Source organism: Phodopus roborovskii, unplaced genomic scaffold (assembly GCF_943737965.1).
Source record: "Phodopus roborovskii unplaced genomic scaffold, PHOROB, whole genome shotgun sequence".
Classification (NCBI taxonomy): Eukaryota; Metazoa; Chordata; class Mammalia; order Rodentia; family Cricetidae; genus Phodopus; species Phodopus roborovskii.
The window spans coordinates 895,465-914,893 of NW_026126459.1; the positions used below are offsets into that span (position 1 = coordinate 895,465).

At 48.1% G+C, this 19,429-nt stretch overlaps 2 protein-coding genes across 4 annotated transcripts; both read right to left on the minus strand.

The window, feature by feature from the left end:
• Nucleotides 1–1,192: 1,192 nt before the first annotated feature.
• Nucleotides 1,193–5,501, minus strand: Pycr3 (pyrroline-5-carboxylate reductase 3). The gene is made up of 6 exons (XM_051189145.1): nucleotides 5,401–5,501; nucleotides 3,543–3,607; nucleotides 3,021–3,200; nucleotides 2,566–2,778; nucleotides 1,954–2,046; nucleotides 1,193–1,802 (listed from the first exon to the last, which is right to left on the minus strand). The coding sequence occupies exons 1-6, from the start codon at nucleotides 5,489–5,491 to the stop codon at nucleotides 1,620–1,622; spliced, it is 825 nt and encodes a 274-aa protein (XP_051045102.1). The 5' UTR covers nucleotides 5,492–5,501; the 3' UTR covers nucleotides 1,193–1,619.
• Nucleotides 5,502–8,654: 3,153 nt separating this feature from the next.
• Gfus (GDP-L-fucose synthase) lies at nucleotides 8,655–13,357 on the minus strand. Of its 3 annotated transcripts, none has more exons than XM_051189148.1 (10): nucleotides 13,180–13,357; nucleotides 12,719–12,833; nucleotides 11,161–11,289; nucleotides 11,002–11,075; nucleotides 10,710–10,843; nucleotides 10,520–10,584; nucleotides 10,213–10,279; nucleotides 10,002–10,081; nucleotides 9,692–9,791; nucleotides 8,655–8,980 (listed from the first exon to the last, which is right to left on the minus strand). In XM_051189148.1, exons 1-10 carry the CDS (start codon nucleotides 13,323–13,325, stop codon nucleotides 8,925–8,927), a joined length of 966 nt encoding a protein of 321 aa, XP_051045105.1. In that variant the 5' UTR covers nucleotides 13,326–13,357; the 3' UTR covers nucleotides 8,655–8,924. The 3 variants fall into 3 exon arrangements, with proteins under 3 accessions (XP_051045105.1, XP_051045104.1, XP_051045106.1); XM_051189147.1 differs by having other exon boundaries at nucleotides 9,692–9,810; nucleotides 9,973–10,081; XM_051189149.1 differs by having other exon boundaries at nucleotides 9,692–9,810; nucleotides 9,973–10,081; nucleotides 12,719–12,870; nucleotides 13,180–13,329.
• Between the last annotated feature and the right edge of the window lie 6,072 nt (nucleotides 13,358–19,429).

The window sequence follows — 19,429 nt, forward strand, 5'->3', positions numbered from 1 at the left end:
GAGCTGAGAGAAGAAAGGGCTGCAATGTTGGAGTACAGGGACTGGGGAGGGGACAGCCTCTTCCTTTCTGGGTATACCATTAGTCCTGCGTGATAGATAGGTATCTGGTATCACCAAGCTAGCAGATGCCACTGTGGGATCTGCCCCAAGCCACACTGATGAATGCTTTCAAGTCTCAGGAGGCTGCTGGGTAAACATGAGGGAGTCAGCACCTTGGGAGTCTAGGTGGCCAGGAAAGTTTTGGGGAAGAGGGTACCTGGGGTGGGAGATCAGAGCCATACCAAGTCCTTCTCCTATGCAGTAGCCTCAGAGCATTGGTTCTCAATCCCATAGCCTCACTTTTCTTTAAGTCCTGTTTTCTTTAAGTCCCTGTAGTTGTTGTACCAGGCTCAAGTCTACCTGCCTCAGTGAAGTTGGAGGCAGGGGTCTAGTCTTCCAGAGCTAGTTAGGACACACCTTTGAAACTTCAAACAGCTCTTCCACTTGACTGGTATAACCTGAGCACAAGGGCAAATTGGACAGCATAGGTCTGCAGTGTGAGATCTCTTAGTGCAGTTCCTGCTCAATTATGGAAGGGTAAGCCACTTGCTAACTGCTCAGGGAAGGTGGGTTCTTCAGCTTCTACTGGGGACTCTTTCCTCCTATGGGCCAAGGCTCTGGCTTCATGGAGAGGGTTGGAGCTTCTTGGGCAGGTGCCATCCTCCACTAATAAGTGTGACCACTAGCTTTTGAGCACTTCCATGGAAATTCAGAGAAGGGTCAGGGCTCTAAACCAGGCTCAGGAGCTCTTGTTGCTAGCAGGTGTCATAGACTCCAACCACCATGTCCCATCCCCCCAAAAAAGAAACAGGCCAGCTTTCAGGCACTTGAGAACCAACATTGCCTATTATGTCTCTTTAGAAGTAGGATTATTGCTACTCTGGGGAGGCAGGGGTGTGGGGTGGCGAGGAGGCCTGTAGAGATAGATACTTTTCTGAGTGTAGAGGAAGTGAAAACATTTGTGTGTGATGGACAGACAACCATTGTCCTTAGAGGTGGGACAAGGGAAAGATGAAAGGCAAGCAAGGAGGCTGTTACCCAGTGTTGTAGATACTCTCCCTAAGGATATATAAACATCTACCCCTCCTTAAAGGGTACCAAGGACAAACCAAAATACAAATTCCACCGAAGTCCAACTTGGGGAACCAAGTGAGTTTATTGGGCTTACAGGAGCAGCCACATCATGAAAATATTTCATGCCAGCATGGATGATGATGTCCCCCATATCTGCAAAGACGGAAACATCTCCTTCTTCAGTTAGTCTTCCACGGGCTATATAGTCTACCACCTCCTGAGGCCATGAGGCAATGTGCAATTGGAATACAATTACAGCTGGCTGAGAGGTGCAGAGGGAGGAGCTAGAATCACAGATGAGGGTCAAATCCCTGCCTCCTTCACTGAATGTCACAGGTAACAGGCCCAATCTTAAGGGTCTCTTATAAGTAGTCACAGCTTCTCTGATGAAAATGATGGCCGTGAAGTGTGGAGAGCAGCACACTACAACACCCACAAGGGACTGTAATCACTACTCAAAGACTGTAGCTGGGCAAAGAGCCTATAGTCTCACCCTGGAGCCCCGCTTACTTCTTGCTGAGTTCCTTAGCCCGGCAGGTAGCTGCTTCCACCGCACTCATGGTAGCTGCTCGAAGACCGCCCTGCTCTAGGGCATGAAGCCCATGGATGGTGGTTCCAGCTGGTGTGAGCACATCTGTCCGAAGCTGGGCTGGGTGCTTCCCTTCCTGCTGCAGCATCTTGGCAGTCCCCTAGGGAGAAGAGTTAAGAGAGAGTTGAGAGGGGTGGGGCAGCTACATATTTCCCCTTCATGTCTGGACTTTGCAGGCTTGTCTTCCTGTTTGCTGGAGACAGCACACACTCAGATCTTCCCAACATTCTCTGGAGGAATCCTTCACTCACCAGCAGGGTCTGGGCAGCAATGCGGTGGGCCAGGCCACTGGGCATGCCCATCTTGATGGCACCTTCAGCCAGGGCCTCCGAGAATGTGCATACCTGTAGCAATAGCATTGGGAGTTAGGAGGGGGAATGTCAAAGCTGACATTTTGCTGGACACAGCTTCCAGCTAGAGATTGCCCTGAACCTGTGGGTCGTGACCCCTTTGGGAATTGAATAACTCTTTCGCAGGGGTCACCTAAGACCACCAGAAAACATATTTATATTACAATTCATAATGGCAGCAAAATTAATTATGAAGTAACAACAAAAATAATTTTATGGTTGAAGTCACCACAACATGAACTATGGGTTGCAGCATTTGGAAGGTTGAGAACCATAAGAACCTTATGGCTCAGAACCATAAGAAACCAGACCCTGGATGTATAGGGCTATAGGGCCAGCTAAACTGGCCAGGCTCGATGGTTCAATAAAGTGTGATGTTCTGAGATGCCGCAGAACTCACTGGTGGCCCATGGACCACTTGAGTCCCCAAGGCTTGACTGTGAGACCTTGCGAGCAAGGCCTTTGCTAAGTTAAGGCCTTGCTTTCAAGGGTTTGGGTTAAGACAATACTCACAAAGGCCACACCACTGCCACTAAGGCCAGTATGGATATCTACGTAGGACTCAGGAACTTCTATGCACTGTCCACAGGCCTCCAGCAAGTTCTGTAGGAGCTCAGCATCATCATTCCCAGCATGGTGGCCCCGTGCTATCACCATGGCCCCCTCCTGGACTATACAAGGTAGATTGGGAGAGACTCGAAACACTCGTGTTTTTGGGGGCAGCAGCTGGACAAAAGAGAGTTTAGTTAGTGTCACACAGCTTATAAGACTGGGCCTGCTAGGCAAACACCTCAGCTATACGTAGCCTCTAGTTCCCACTTCTCATGCACAGTGGCCAAACACTACCCCAGTCATCCAACCCTGGCTAACTACTCCTGGAGGTTGTCTGGGATGCTATCTGCCTCCTCAGTATAGCCAACAAAGCCTATTTCATAGTTAAGGCCTTGTTCATGCCATAGACCACTCACCTCCTCCAGGGAACTCAGAGAGACCCCAGCAGCCACAGATACCACAATGTGCTCAGTAGTGACTACAGAGGCCACTTCTGCCAGAACATCTGGGAGGACTTGAGGCTTGGTGGCAAAGATGATAAGTGAACAGTTCTGCAGCACTTCCTGGTTGGAGTTAGTAGTCTGGCAACCCAGAGCCTGCAGACACCAGGGAGAGAAATGAGGCTGTGTGAGGAAGCCTCCTATAACCCACCTGTATACCATTAATCATCCTGCATCCCATGGGTTCCCTCAGGTCTCTGTTTTTACAAATGCCTGTATTAAGAAAAATCCAACAGGCCCTGCTCCTCACAGACTCCAAGATTTACCTTCTAGAACCTTCCTAATTAGTGTTCACATAGGCACAAGCTTCCAGAAGCTTGACTTTCTTCCTGGCCTTTAACCTCTTCTTCTCCAGGACAAAGCAAATGATCTCAAATTTTCAGCCATACCTGCCCCTGAAAAATGCTTCAGAAGGACAAGACCCTAAGTCCCACTCACCCTGAAGTGACAGAGATTCCTGTCTGTTGGTGCACTGGCCAGCACTTGCTTAGCTTCCACTTTGCCTAAATAGAAAGGCAAAATCTGGTAAGGTCTAGGAAGAAAGGAAACAACTTGCTTAGCCCACTGTTAGCATAAGGCTCCATAGGGTCATAGTGGGGATGCTTGTCCTTGGTGCTGAGCAATCAAGTGAATTCAATTTTACCTGAATGCCACTGCCATCTCTGCTGTTGGACACTGGGACCATGAACCTCCCTGATCCTGACAAGACAGAGCCCAAGGTACTCTGTTTTCAGGGAAGGGTCAACTGACTGGAGCACTTATGTCTATTGGCCAAAATGCAAAAATCTCTGCAGAAACAGCAGGCCTAGAGTGGCATGGTGGATAGGGAAATAGCTGGTGAAGGGTCTGGAGAGTACTTGCTGCTCTTGCAGATAACCCAGGACAACCGTCCATAAATCCACCTCCAATGGAACCAGTGCAACTCTCTGGCCTCCAATGGCACCAAGCACGCACACGCACGCACACACACGCGCGCACACACACACACACACACACACACACACACACACACTGCACAAGCAGCCAAAAATACTCACACATATAAAATAATCTTTAAAAAAAATAGCCTATCTGATAAGACTTAATGGGACAAACTCTCTTGAAACAGGGCAAATGTGCTGGAATGTCTTGGGGGAGATACATGTGCACATTTGGTAGAAATTATGTTTTTGCAAGAGGTAGAGAGCCTGGGCCAGATTAAAGTGCAACCTGAACATAGAGGCAACTAATCATGTCAGTGACAGTTGGTAAACACCAAGAGGCAGGTGAACTGCCAGGTTTTACCTCTAAATTACCTGAGACTTCTTGTAGGAAGCCAATCTCTAATGATCGTGACCCTCTGGACTTTCAAGTATTGTTGATAGCAGAAAGCCAAAGGTAACCAACTTTCTCTACCTGCAGTCTGTAAATAAAGTTTTCTAAACACTGTATAGCAGTTAGGCCCATATTGACAGCTCCTGTTATAGAACAGCAGTCCTCAGTCAGGGAGTTTGCCTCCCTCCTCAGCCTACCCCCCCCACCCCACCTCCAGCTCCTAGGCAGCAGACATGTGGCACTGTAATTTGGCCTTCACACTCAAGGTATTGTTGGCATGAAGAGATGACAAACCAGTGATGGCAGACACTCTTCAGTACAGAGAGCCAGTCCCCTTCTTCCCAAATATGTACACACAGCTGCCCACCTCTGAGAGTAGAGATGATGCAATAAGAGGTGTAGGAGGAGGCGGCCAGGAAGTTGGGCACTAACTTGGCATTAAGCCAGTCCAATTTAAGACAAAATTGGTTTGTGCCACATATGGAACGATAAAATCACAGCCATAGTAAGGAAGTAAGTCAAAAGTGAGCCTTGCCGGTGGTGGCCCACACCTTTAATAGCTGCACTCAGGCAGATAGATCTCTAAGTTCAGGGCCAGCCTGGTCTACTAAGCGAATTGCATGACAGCCAGGGCGACACAGAGAAACCCTGTCTTGGAAAAACAAAAACCAACTAAACAAGCAAAACCCACACAAATGAAGTTAATGGTAATTTTCTTTAATTTACTACATTTAAAGAAATATCATTCAACAATACAATTAGTGTTAAATACAATAAGCTGTGTTTTCCTCCACACCACACCTGGCTCGCCCACCCACCTTCCTGGGAAAAGGGCTGTCGGCTCACCCAGGGACCCCTGAGACCTTGATGGAAGACTTTTGTAGGGTTTTCACCCAGGAATGGGGCGAACCATTTGCGCCCCTTCCGCCGAGGCTTAAGGACTCCCACTGGAAAGCCGCCCAACCAGGCCTCGCCTCCCCACCTGCTCGAATGAGGCCTTGGGCGATGGCCTCCGCCATGCGACCTGCGCCCACGAAGCCCACACGCAGATGTTCAGACCCTGCAGCCGCCATTGTGCGCCTTCTCTCGCTCCTAAGGCAGAGGGCCCCGCCCACTAGAGCCGCATTGATGGGCAGAAGCGACTGGGCGGGTTCGGGGAGGAGTAGGGGGCGGGGTGTGTCCGGGTTGGGCGAGCTAACGGCTGCATTTTGTTGCTTGAGGTGGGATTTCCTGTAAGCCTGGAAAAAGCAGCTGGAGATTTTGCTGAGGGTAAAGGGCGAAAAGATGAAGTCCTAAACAGGTAGTCTCATTCGACCTGGAAAATCCGAAGCTGGAGTCTCCCCAAATTTCGTGCAGAGATATTTGGAAGAAAAACTCCACCATGGGGTTGGGAGTGTACGGTGGTACGACAATCTGGTACAGCTCTTTCCAACTTGTGTGCCTTGGGTTCTATCCTCGGTGTCGGTTCTGGTATTCCAGGTTAATGGAAGCACTGACTAATGAATCACCAGTACACAGCTGTTTTGTTTTGTTTTCGAGACAGGGTTTCTCTGTGTAACAGCCCTGTCTGTCCTGGAACTCACTTTGTAGACCAGGCTGGCTTCAAACTCACAAAGATGCGCCTGCTTTTGCCATCACAGCCCTGCTATTTTTATGTTTTTAAAAAAAACCTTTTGTTTGCTTTAGTGTTTCACCAGAATAATTATCTATTTAATTTCACATATATGTCTTAGTTGAAGTGAAAGAGCAAAGGAAAGAAAAGGCAAACAAAACAAGCATATGCCCAAAAAAATAAGGGCATAAGGCTTTCACAAGATCATCAGGGCACCAGCCTGCCTCATGTAAATTACCAACTCAAACAACCTAATTTCCTAAAGTAACTTTGAGTCAAAAGTATACACAGACTTCCTACAAACTCGGTAAAGGTGCTTGTTGCTGGCTGTTTTGGTAGTTTCTCCAAGACAGGGTTTCTGTGTATCCCTGGTTGACCTGGAACTCACTCTGTAGACCACTAGGCTGGCCTCTTCATCCCTGAGTGCTCATATGAAAGGCATGTGCCACCACTGCCTGGCTGTTTTTGTTGTTCTTGTTTTAATGTGTGAAGTCAGGCAAAACAGAACACAGTACACTGAGTTTATAAGGGCAGTGCTCTCCATGGACTGTGAGGTCTTACCGTTAAGGCTAGCCTGTCCTCTGCTTGCCACAGGTGGAATGTGATGTCCTTTCTTCTTGTATAGCATGAGGTTATGAGTTGTATTCCCCAATCTTTCCCCAGGCCCTACCAGAAGCCTAAGAGTGATGAGTCTGCTTGATAATGGATGGAAACCTGTAAAACCAGGAGCTAAAAACTAAAACTAAATAAAACTTTCCCTTGTTACAAGTTAATTGTCTTAGGTAGCAGCAGAAAGATGTCACAGGGAACTTGCAGAACCCTTGCTATATACAGGAACAAAAAACTACCCAGGAATGTCCATGGAGAGGTGGGGGACAAGGAACATTTACACGAACACAAGTGTAAGGAAATTTTGCATTCTTGGCTGCAACCAACAGCACCTGAAAATGTTCAAGATTGAGACTTGGCCTCAAGCCAGCCAGAAAATACATGCTGCCTGGTCAGTTGTTAAGGCATTCTGATTCGTAGAACTGACTGTGTGCTCCTTGACATGATGATGAAGTTAGCACAGACTGGTGGGCCCTAGACAGTAACTGAGTGTCTGGCAGGTTCTGATCAGCTCGGCTCAGCTCTTTCTGGGGGCTGGAGGCTGGAGAGTTCCCTCTATGGACTCTCATCAGAAGACTAGGCTTAAAGGGAATCTGAAGATGGGGGCTGGGTGGTGGTGGGAAGGACACTGGGCAGGACAACATTGGAGAGGCCAACAGATGCTGCTTTTAGAAGGTGAACGATCAGGCAGGCCATGCACTGTCCTGCTGGAAGACAAAAGGCCTCAGATGCAGGCTGAGAACCAAGGGTTAGTGAGATGGGGGGAAATAATTGGATATCTTTAGTATTTCTGGGAGGTGAGCAGCAGAATGTATAGGACGGTTGGGCTGGGATGAGAAAATCTGAGCAAGTGATGAGACTGCATCCAATAGGCTTATTACCTGGGAAAAGGTGAGTGGGGTGGAATAGATGTGGTTTCTGGGGGGAAGGGACATGGAGGTCAGAGTTGTCAACTCTGCATCTGGAATTAACTAAAACACAAGTGCCTGGGCAAGCCTTCAAAGAACTTTCTTAAGACTATCTGAAGCAGGAAGACACCCACCCCAATCAAAGCAGCACCTTCTGGTGGCAGCTCAGATAACAGGACATGGAAGGAAACTCTTGTGCCTATGAAGTCCATCTAGGATCCCAATGTACACATCAACTATCCAGAAGTCCTCTAGGACAGGCTGGCATTCCTGAGGCATGCAGTCAACTCATTGACTGAACAACTGGATTCTTGGCTTCTCCAATGTTAGTCATTATTGGGCTATCCAAAGCACATCATGTAAGCCAGACTATAAATCACCATACATGTATGTATAACAGTTATGTTCCTTTAGAGGACTGGTCCAGCAGCCTGGTGTCAGTTTTAGCTATGTGGCTGGTGCTCATAAGTCAACACCTGGGACACAATGTATTACAGAGGTGCCAACTGTCACCTCTGCCTGCCTGCAGCTATGTCTCTTGAGTCTTAGGAGTAAATGCTTATCTCTGCTCTCCCCAGTCTTCAGGGATAATGGTAGCTCTATTCCAACATTGAGGAGTTGAGGAGCTTGTAGTTTCCAACCCCATGTCATCATGGAAAAGGAAAAATCCTAACACTCTTAGGTGAATGGAATCTAGGATGGGAACCTGAAAATGATCCAGAGCTGCAGTGGCAAAGACTTGACAAACAATCCCAAAGTGAATCAGTCCAAATCAAGATCCACCAAGGTCCTCAAGTCTGAGGCAGAGATGCCTGTGTGTGACCACAAATGGAAGGGCTAAGCATGACCAAGATCCAGGTCAGGCTGTTGGGGAGATACCCTGCCGTATACCTGAGCCCACTGATAGTTCACAACTGACCTGTTCTGCCTGCTTCCTGATATCCACATCTCCACTCTCTGGTTCTTCATATGGGAACTCTTGTCTTGGGCCTACCAGCTCTTAGGAGCTAAGTAGCACACAGCAGGACAGTGTGTCCCAGGACTGGACAAGTTAAGAAGGCTGTGTTATAGAGAGGGGAAAGCTGGACCCAGAATCTGAGTCCAGAATTATGAAAATCCATTTTATTGGTTTCTAGTTAAGGGACAGCAAGACCAGCATGGATATACTGAGGTTGGGGCAGAAGCAGACAAGCAAGGTATTGGTCTGGCATTCCCCTGAGGATGGACAAACATCCTGGATGGCTGCATGGAGCCCCCTGGCAGAGAGACCAGCATGTGGCTCAGGTTGCTGGATATTATCCTCAGTTCTTGGCAAGGTCTGAGGGTGGTAATTGCTGACTGGGCATTGCCAAGCTGAGCACCTGCTTGTCTCATGTTTCACTTCCGGGCCTGCTCATAGTTGTCGGTGAACCAGGTACAAGTCTCCTTCACAGCTGCAGAGGCAGACAAATGAGAGTCGGTGATGCCATTGCCTCCCATCCCCAGGAGGTAGAGAGGGTTGAGGATCCCCACATACACCCTAAACTGTAAGGGGGAACTCCTACACCAGCCAGCTCCTAATCTGCTTTTTCAGCATCTTCTGTTTAATATATGTGAATCCTGTATGAGAGTTTCCCAAAGATACAAACAAATCCTAAGGAAAACTTGGTTGGGAGACAACCCAGAAAACCACAGTATTTTCTGATGAGAATCTGCATTTGGCATTATCCCTTTGGAAGTTTAATTAAGATGTTCTGGGGAATATGGAAATCAATTTGCTAAGGTGTAAACCAGAGAACAATAGTGAAGCCCTGAGCTAAGGAAAAGTGGTTCAGTCTGTAGAGGTGAACCCACGATGCAATGGCAAAGGAAGGCTAAATTCACCAGAGAGGTGCCTCTCTACTTCTTTCCCCAACCTGTATGAATGAACACCAACTCCCAGAATGAAATACAGCACCAAGCTACAATGTTCTGCTTCCCAGTGGATACAGGCTCTGATAAGGGTCTGGTGACCAAGCCTACATGACACCAGACCTCCGTGGTCACATTTGGAGGCTGAGATGACAACAGGGAATAAGGACACTGAAGCCAAGGGCTATCCAGCAAGGAGCCTGAAGCATAGATCAGGTGGTTAAGGGTTTTGAAAGGGATAGGTAGGAGCTTACCTTGCTTGAAGGGTGTGAAACGGAACTCAGGCAAGTAGGCCCGAAGCTTGCTATTGCTGGCTGTCTTCTTATACTGCCCATCTGACTTTGTTGAATCAAACTGGACACCTTGGTCAAGGCTATAGCAGAAGGAGCATTACCCATTTTCCCTACCTGGAACCTGTCCTTTCCTGGGACAGGTCTGGGATACAACACATCCCCTCCTGCTGCCTGGGCAAGGACCACCAGAAACAAAATGGTGTTATGTTGGCCATCCTACAAGGGAAAGCCACAGTACCTACCTCAGCCCATCCCTGAAGTCAAAGGATACAGTGACTTCCCCACAGAAGTCCATGGCCTCCACTATAGCCTCGGCTGCCTCTTTGATGGACACTTCATCTTCCTCGCCCACTGTGGGGAACCACAGGCCAGTAGTCAGTCAGACCTCTCTGTCCAGATCCCTAGGGGGATGTCTGCTCCCACTCCTTAGGGTAGACACAGGTCAGCCCTGCTATAGGAAATGACACCTACAAAGTGCCCACCTGAGAGGATGATGGGCTCCACTTCATTGTACTCCCGCAAGACCCAGATGAAGAGTCGGGCTAGGTCCTAGAAGTCAAAAGGTAGGTCAAATCGCAAATGTTCCTAATGGAAAGGTGGTACTGCTGTTTCTGCTCCTTTGAGGGAACAGCCAGGATTCACCCTGGATGGAGGTCCCTCATCCAGGCCACACTTTCTCCTACTGAACCAAAGTTGATTCCCTGGGGGATTGGCAAGGTTCAAGGACCGTTTCTTATTCTATTACCTCCCACACAGTTTTTTCTGGGACAGCCATGTCCCTATACATACCAGTGAGTAGATGAACTGCCTCCGTGGTTTCCCTGTACCCCACACAGTCAAGGCTGAACCATTACCTACAGATGGAGCAGGTGTCAAAGCTCTGCAGCCAGAGCCAGCTCCCTAGCCACCCCACAGCTGAGCCCAGGGCCCCTTCAGGCAGGTAACCTCGGCCAGGCGTGTGCTGGATAGCTTCACTCACTCTTGGCCAGGTGCACCTTATGGATGAGGCCAGGCAGCACATGGCCATCTTCGATGTTGAAGTTGTCATGAGGTCCAAAGACATTGGTAGGGATGACAGCAGTGAAGGTACAGCCATGCTGCTGGAAGTAGGCCCTGCAGAGACAGTGTTTCCTGACCTCATTCCCAGAATGTACCCCTAGAGTCCCCAATTCCCTCTGAAACTGTATAAATGAGGCAGCAACAATGCCTCATTAACCCAAGGATCCATCTCCCCTCTCCAAGGAGGCCTGGGCAAGACCAAGAAGGAGCACCTGTTCTGCACGTCAATCATCCTCTTGGCATACGAGTACCCAAAATTGCTGCTGTGGGGTGGACCGTTGTGGATCTGGAGGAGAAAGAGATGCACTGAGAATCCTCAATTGACTCTGCCCATACCCTCAGGTCCTACCCCAGGAGGCTCTGCCCCTCACCATTGTCTCATCAATAGGATAGGTTGTCTTGTCAGGGAAGATGCAGGTGGACAGACAGGAGACCACCTTGTGAGTGCCCACCTCGAAGGCTGAGTGTAGGACATTGTCATTGATGTGCACGTTCTTCCTCTGCAGTGAGTAGCATAGGTGGGTTAGATGTTGTGGATTCGTCTATGCTATAGGATATTTGTTTAATGATGCAAAGATGTGCTGCATTCTTTTATGCTGCATTTATTTAACTGTAAAGCTGTGTTTCATTGCCTGCCTAAAACACCTGATTGGTCTAATAAAGAGCTGAACAGCCAATACTTAGGCAGGAGAGGGATAGGCGGGGCTGTCAGGCAGAGAGAATAAAGAAGAGAAAAAGAGCGAAGAAGCAAGAAAAGGAGAAGAGGAGGATACCACAGGCCAGCCACCCAGCCAGCCTTGGATTAAGAAAGAAAGACATATAAAGAAAAGTCCAGAGGCAAAACACAGTTAAAGATGAAGGGAATAATTTAAGTTAGAAAAGCTGGCTAGAAACAAACTAAGCTAAGGCATTCATAAGTAAGAACAAGATTCCATGCATTTATTTGGGAGCTTGGTGATGGCCCCCAAAGAGCAAAATAACCAACTACAGTTAGGCTATCTATGAATGACCCAAGTTCTTTGCTGTTTCTCTAGGGAGAGACATGGGAACATACCCTGGCTCAGATATGAGCACTATGTGTGTCTATTTATGAGGTGCTTCTGGAGAAACCTAAGCCTTCTAGCACTGACCTTATAGAAGCTCTCAGCTTGTAGGGACACAGAAAAGTCTTGCTCTGCCTGCCTGGGTGTGGAGGCCAGAGTGGCATTCCCAGGGCTACACAGTGCAGGGCAGGTGGTAGAGACAAGGAAAACTGTAGCTGGGGTTCCCACTACAAAGAAGAAGCCCTCCTCCAACTTCCTAACTCCACAGTAATCATACCCAGCTCTTCTTTCTGTCCCTCGTCCTGCCCCTCTCCAGTGTTCCTCCCTAAATTGATATACTGGTCTAAGAACAGGGAAGAGGTAGTGACCAAGCAGTTTGCTGAAAACACTGGGATAGTCAAGGAAAGCTTTGGGTATCAGAGTCTGTGGGCAAAATCTTGTAGGAACCTTTGCATGCTGCTGGGTCTAGGTTAGGCCAGCCAGGACAAAGCTACTGCACAGAGGTGCACAGGTCAACTCTGAGGAGCATGGTCAACAGAAGAAGAGCTCTTAAGTTTTGCCCTTCCTCCTATGGTACATGCTAGAGACATTCCAACACTTGGGATGGTTGGTAGATTCAGGGAACTGAATGAACCAAGCCTGGGAGTTCAAGAATCTGGCAGCCAAGCAGGCTCAGTAAGTAGGGACCTGCCTCCAGTTACATAATATGGTATTCTGGCTTTTTTTAGCTTCCTAATCCTGCATGTTAGCAGTTAGCCAAATGACTCCAGGGTCGTGCAAAACCAGTCCTCAGGGACTTCTTGGGGGGGGGGGGTAAATCTGTGCAAGTTCCAAGAGTCTGAGCTCTTGGCTCCCAATGCTTGTTGTCCCCAGCACCCCAACTTACCCAGAAATCCAAATTATATTTGATATTCCGGAAAAGGCCTCCTACCATTGCAGCAAGATGGATGACATGGGTCGGCTGTACCTTCTGGAACAGGGCTTGGGTTTGTGCTGCATCCCTGAGGGAAGCCAGGATATCAGAGGGCCTAGTGAGGCCTGAGGAAATAAGAAGTTAGGAGCTGGGGCAGTGGGTCCAAAACTGGATGGGTCTAAGGCTAGAAGGCAGCCAAAAGGACAGGTAGCCAAGTTCAGGGCTTTAGCAGGTGTTGGGCGTGGGCACCCGTAACTATAGAAGGATGTTTGCTTAGTACAGGCAGAAAACACAGCCAGATCAGTCATCTGGCAGGGAGGACCCAGACTCACAGAGGGCCACTGCTAGACTCAGGAACAGACCCAGCAGGACACTCTTCAGCCTGGTGAGGGAACTAGGAGTAGGGGTTGGGTCTGAATATGTTTCCAACTCACGTCAGATCTGCATCTTTGGAGGAGACGAACACCCATTCCTCTCCAGGCAAGCCAGCGCCATCTGCGACCACCTTCTGGATGGCTCTGCCCACCAGTCCAGAGCCCCCTGTCACTAAGATCCTCATGGACCCCTGGGGCTCACCCATTGTGGCTTTACCTGCAAGGCCAAATGTTGTGAGCTAAGAATATAGGATGTGTTGTTCTCCCCACCCCATTCTCTTGAGCCAATGGGCAACAGGCACAAAATCAAACTCCCAAGCAGGAGTAACTACCGGCAGGGCGGCCAGACACACCCAGCTGTTTCCCTTTGCCCCGGGCGTCAGAGGTTCCTGCTGGCTGCTATCCAAACCAAAGCAACTTAGTTCCAACCCGTGACCCTACCAGGTAGAGGAAAGATATATCTCATCCCTATGACTGAAAATTAGGGCTGGAAGTTCTGAGCACATATGGTAATGGCTGCTTCTCCCCAAGGCTCACTCTTTACAGACCGACGGGGGTGGGGGGCGGTGCTCGTGCTTGCAGCCTGATACCCACTAGTGCTGAGCTGACAGCCAATAGCCTAGGAAAGCCTAGTTTTTCTAGGGCAGGGTGCATCCCCTGGAAGGCCTCGAGACGCTGAAAATATGCTACGGCCTCTGTGGATGGCTCAGGCCCAGCCCTGTGGCTCCACAGTTACCCAGAAGAGCAAGGGCCCGGCCCCCACACCCCGTGGTTCCCGATCTTGCAGGTCACCCAGCCCAAGTCCACGGAGCCCTCCGATGCCATTCGCACTCTTACAGCCTCGACTAACCATCCTATGGGGTTCCTAGTTTGCTGCGCTGCCTCCACCCTGGAGCCTCACCTGCCTTGGTTTCACCAGTCCGAGAGCTGCTTCCGGTGCACAACTCTCCAGCTACTCGCGGTGCAGGTGGAGGGGGCAAGACCTTCCCGGGGAACTCTGGGAAATGGAGTCTTCGTCATGAACCAGTGCAGCGCGGGAGTTTCTGGGAAATGTCCTCCGGGCCTGGCAGCAGTCTAGGAAACCAAGGTTTGTGGGCGTGGCAGGGGTGCTCCGGCTTGCTTTGGCCATAGGCACTGTATCGCTGAAGATGAGCCACCCACTCAAACACACTCTGGTGGTTATACCGACACAGGTCCCGCAGCGCAGTAGTGGGCTGAGCAGGAATCTCTAATTTCTTATCCTGCAACGAGACCACTTCCCATGGGCCCTTCTGCATGTCTTTGAGTGGCCACACACCTCCTCCTGCCTGAGCCAGCATCCTGATGCACCACCAAGCCTCTAAGTCAGTTATGTGTTTTTGGCTAAGAATTTACAGAAGACTCGCATTCTTTTTACATGAATAGAGTATTTTAAAGCAGTGAATAAAACCTCTCCTACCGCCGGGCGATGGTGGCACAGAGGTGGATGTATCTTTGTGAGTTCGAGGCCAGCCTGGTCTACAGAGCTAGTTCCAGGACAACCTCCAAAGCTACACAGAGAAACACTGTCGGAAGGAAGGAAGGAAGGAAGGAAGGAAGGAAGGAAGGAAGGAAGGAAGGAAGGAAGGAAGAAAGGAAGGAAGAAAGGAAGGAAGGAAAAAACTTTTAAGATGATGTTGATTCTTATGGAACAATAAAAAACAAACAAACAAACAAAAGACGGTGTACTGAGGCTGTTACACAGAGAAACCCTGTCTCGAAAAACCACACACACACATACATACATACACATTCACACATGCGTGCACGCGCGTGCACAATCTATAAGTTATGCATATCTGAGATGCATAATATATTATGTGCTTGCATATATGTACATATAAAAATGTAAATATCTATAAATATGTATATTGGTTATGAGGATGTCAATAGGACAACAGATGAATGAATTAAGCTAATTATATGTATATCAACTGGGTTGGTAGTGTTGATTTAAAAATACAGAGATAGGTTGAGGATACAGCTCAACAGGCAGGGGCATTTGCCAACAAGACTGATGACCTGAGTTCAACCCCCAAACCCAAATAAATTGTGGAAAGAGAGAACTGGCCCACTTGTGTTTTCCCACAATATCAGAATTTATCAAACAATAATAAATTAAAAAAGAATAGTAATTTCACTGGGAGCAGTATGCCAAGTAGTCCTAATTCCCTTGATATCGAGTTAAAGTAAACACAAGTTACTTTATTCTAACCTTAACTATGACTATTAACTTTGAGGTTATAGATTATACATCACACAGTGAATCTGCCTGCATGTAGGCTATAGAATGTCTATTACGGGTTCAAGCGGCTGCAGCAGAGTTCAAGGAGTTCCAAAATGGCTGGAAGGATGGAAACAGAAAGCTGATAGGAATGACAAGTGTGGGTAGGAGTCAAATTCATAACTATTCTGTGACAATCCTTTTCAACTTTGAGAACCAATGAGTTTATTGGAGTTACTTACAGGAGTACATTACTACAAAGCTCACCTCAGCATGAGTGATGACTCAGGAAAGCTGAAACCCTGGAGCTTTTGTATGATTTTTAGTTAGTTGGGCAGGTCTCCCTTCCTCAGCTACCCTTACTGCTTATACAAACTTATGAATTTGGTTTTAGGGACATCTTGAGACCTGTGATTTGTTTGCTTCCCAAGTCTTAAGAAGACTCTTTCTAGAGTGGAATATGTCAACATCTTTTATTTACTGCTTGATGATGTAATACATGTATACAATGTATTTTTATTTAATTCTTTTCCCCCTCTACTCTCTGTGCCCCTTCTTCCAAACAAGCCTCTCCCAATTTTGTGTCTTTTTAGTGACCCATTGAATATAATTAGGGTTGCTTGCATAAGTATTGGTGTAGGTTCATTTATTGGAGCATGGGCAGACTTGGAACCCATCTTTGCTGATTACATTTGAAAGGATTGGCATTCATGTCTTTGCAAAGATCCCTCCAAAGTGGAAAGCCCTTACCTAAATTCCTGGGGAATTTAGAACACTTTTAGCTGGGTGATGCTGAGCCTGCTGCAGCTTCTGGACTGCTCATCTTCAGAGAAAAGGTTGTCTTTGGTCCTGACTGGCAAGATGTGCTGGGAGCTTCAGGGCTGGTTATCTCTAGAACAGAGATCTAGTCCCAGAACCTATCTAAAATGTCTTGGGCACAAGCTTGGCATTGTTACCATATTGTTTATAATGATAAAGCTTTACTGTAATCATCCCCCCACACACAATTTTTTTTTCTGAAACAGGATGTCACTATGTAGCTTTGGCTGGTCCAGAACCACCTATGTACACAAAGCTGACCTTGAACTCACAGAGATCCACTCAAGGCATGTACCCAGCTACTAATCATCCTAATTAATATTTATTTTTTCCTATAAATAAGGTAAGAAACTGGTTCCTGGGTTGAATTCTTAATTGGCAAGTGCTAGATTATAGTGCTAGCTTCCTGGAGTGGAGAACTTTTAGCCACACAGCCCTTTTTAGGCAGCCAGTCAGATTACACTTGTGGCAACTGTGATGCTTTTCTTTTTCTTATTTTAAAGATTTATTTACCTCATGTGTTTACAAGTGCTCTATCTACATGTATGCCTGTACACCAAAAGAGGGCATCAGATGTCACTATAGATGGCTGTGAGCCAACATGTGGTTGTTGGGAATTGAACTCAGGACCTCTGGAAGAGCAGCCAGTGCTCTTAACCTCTGGGTCATGTCTTCAGTCCTCTCTTTTTCTGTTGTTGCTACTGCTGCTGCTGCTTCTCCTCCTTCTTTTTTGGTTTTTGTTTTTGAGTTTTGAGACAGGGTTTCTCTGTATAGCCCTGGCTGTCCTGGAACTCTGTAGAACAGGCTAGCCTCAAATTTACAGAGATCCTCCAGCTTCTACCTCCTGAGTACCTGGCTACTGTGGGGCTTTTTAAATACTTGAAAGATCTCAGATAACTGAGGAAGTTACATTATGACCACAGCACAAGTCCAGGTTCAGAAGGCACTGGATTACTTACCACAAGTTTCTAAGCTTGCAACCACCCTTTTGCCATTGAAAGTCTGGGTTGGGGCCAGGGAGGTAGCTCAGTCAGTAAAGTGCTTGCTTTGGAGGCACAAAGAGTGGATGGAGTTTGAGCCCATGCTTTTTAAAGAAGTGATCCTCTTCTGGCATCTGTGGGCAATGACATACATGCCAGCAAAATATCCACACTATAACAAAAAAGGCATGCTCTGTTGGGGAGATGGTTCGGCAGTTAAGAACACTCGTTGCTTGTTGTGGGATATTTGGACACTGTGTGAAGATGTAGTTCTTGTGATTGGTGTAATAAAAAGCTGACTACCTAACAGCTAGGCAGGAGGTATAGGTGGGATTTCTGGGGAGAGAAAGGAAGAAGAGGAGGAATGGAGGCCTGCAGGAGGCACCAGGAATATGGAGAAGAAACAGGAGATGCAAGATAGAAGAGAAGTAATGCTACATGAAATAATGTAGATTACTATAAATGGGTTAGTTTAAGTTATAAGAGATAGTAAGGAACAAGCCTTAGATACAGGCTGGGCTTTCATAATAAGTGTTGTGCCCAGACTCAACCCCCAAAACCATCATGAGACCAGATCCTATGCAAAATCAAATAGTCTTAATTAAGAGTTACCTCGGGTCCTCCATCCATCCGTCACAGTGGGTGGAGTAGGAGGGACCCCGAACAACAGTGGGGCAGGGTAATATTGGGAATAGAGCAAGGGTGGTTTCTGGGAATCTGCTAGTTGCATAGCAAGTCTCATGATTGGTGTACCTCCTGGCTGGGACAACCTGTCCTGAATTGATTGGTCAGCTGCAGGAATGTTGCTATGCCTGGAGGCCATCCAAGGGCTGTTGCTACCTATTACATTCCACTATTATCAGTAAAGCACATCCAAAACCCACCAGCTAACTGCTGATTAGTTCCTTACCCATGGATGGTATCTGGCTGTTTCTTCCCAGGAATTAGGGTAAGGTTGGACAGGGTCAGGGGGCTCAGCACATACTGCTGAGTCAGGGATCTACATCTTGCTGGATCTTTTCTGCAGGCTGGCATGGCTGCCAAAGCAGGGTGTTGCGTGAGGGTCTGGGCCCTTCAATAAGAAGTCTCTGTGTCATTATTTGGGTGCTATCTGGAGGGACAGGAAAAGACTCTTTACAGTTGCTCTTCCAAAGGACCCTGGTTCGATTTCTAGCACCAACATAGCAGCTAACACCTGTGTCTAAAACTCTAGTATCAGGGGATCTGGTGCCCTCTTCTTGTTTCCATGAGCACCAAGCACAAATACGGTGCACACGCGCAAACCACACACACACACACACACACACACACACACACACACACACACGCAAAACACTAACATGCACAATAAAAACAAACAAATAAATAAATAAAGCTCCCTGCCTTGATCAGTGAGCTACATATTCTAGGCTTTCACCTGACTTGGCAAGGTCATAAAATATACTGCCTTGATTTCACTACTCTGAGTCTCCAGTGGGTTATTACAAAGTTAGATCATTGTTTCTCAGACACAGTGGCTCAGTTGTCCTTCGACCACGCGCGTACACATACTATAATAATAAATTTGGTTTAAATCCCCCCTCAAACTAAAACCAAAAGCCCCAAACGGAACCGACACCACCACAAACAGTAAGAAACCTTCATGACAATCTCTCTAGAGGGCCTGCCTTTCCCATTTCCCAGCTCTTCCAGGGAAGCATGGCGACATCTATGGGTGGGTATCGCCGCTGACCCCACACCTACTTGTGCAGCAAACAATTCCTCACCGCCGCGTCTGCGTACTGGGTCCTTTGGCTGGACGCTGTGGTCTCGGCCGGAAGTCTGGCATGGAGAAGGCTCTGGTCTCCACTCTCATTCTAGAGCGGCTATGGACGTCCTCCGGGCGGGGCCTCCAGCAGCTTCCGGCCGGGGCGTGCAGCTGCGGCGTGGGCTTTGTGGCTGCCCGGGACTGCGCGTCCGGGTGTGGCTTGGTTTGGTTCTGCGCTGTCCTCTCGTTGCCGGGCTCTGGGTGAGAGTGTCGTGCCTAGCGCGGGCAGGCGGGCGGGTTCATGGCGGGATTCGCGATTCCGTTGGTGTTCCGGGCCCGAATGCATTTCGCTGTCGCAGGTATCCGCAGCTCCTCTCTTGGTTCCGGCCGAGAGCTGCATCTTTTCCTTGCTGAGCTGGGTGTGGTAGATGCTTAGACCGGTCACCCGAGGACATAAAGGCCCTCGGGTTGCACACTCAGCCCCAGCGCCTGCAGCTAAGGTTTCCTTTTAGCTGCTATAAG

What these genes read in the sequence shown, in the direction of transcription:
- Pycr3 (XM_051189145.1), bottom strand. Translation starts at nt 5,491, where the DNA reads ATGGCGGCTGCAGGGTCTGAACATCTGCGTGTGGGCTTCGTGGGCGCA. An exon ending in CCAAGGCCTCATTCGAGCAG is followed by an intron (nt 3,608 to 5,400) that starts GTGGGGAGGCGA and finishes CTTTCTATTTAG; the next exon opens with GCAAAGTGGAAGCTAAGCAA. An exon ending in TTGCTGCCCAGACCCTGCTG is followed by an intron (nt 1,803 to 1,953) that starts GTGAGTGAAGGA and finishes TCTTCTCCCTAG; the next exon opens with GGGACTGCCAAGATGCTGCA.
- Gfus (XM_051189147.1), bottom strand. Translation starts at nt 13,325, where the DNA reads ATGGGTGAGCCCCAGGGGTCCATGAGGATCTTAGTGACAGGGGGCTCT. An exon ending in ATCCTATTGATGAGACAATG is followed by an intron (nt 11,076 to 11,160) that starts GTGAGGGGCAGA and finishes TTTCTCCTCCAG; the next exon opens with ATCCACAACGGTCCACCCCA. An exon ending in TAAGGTGCACCTGGCCAAGA is followed by an intron (nt 10,585 to 10,709) that starts GTGAGTGAAGCT and finishes CTCCATCTGTAG; the next exon opens with GTAATGGTTCAGCCTTGACT.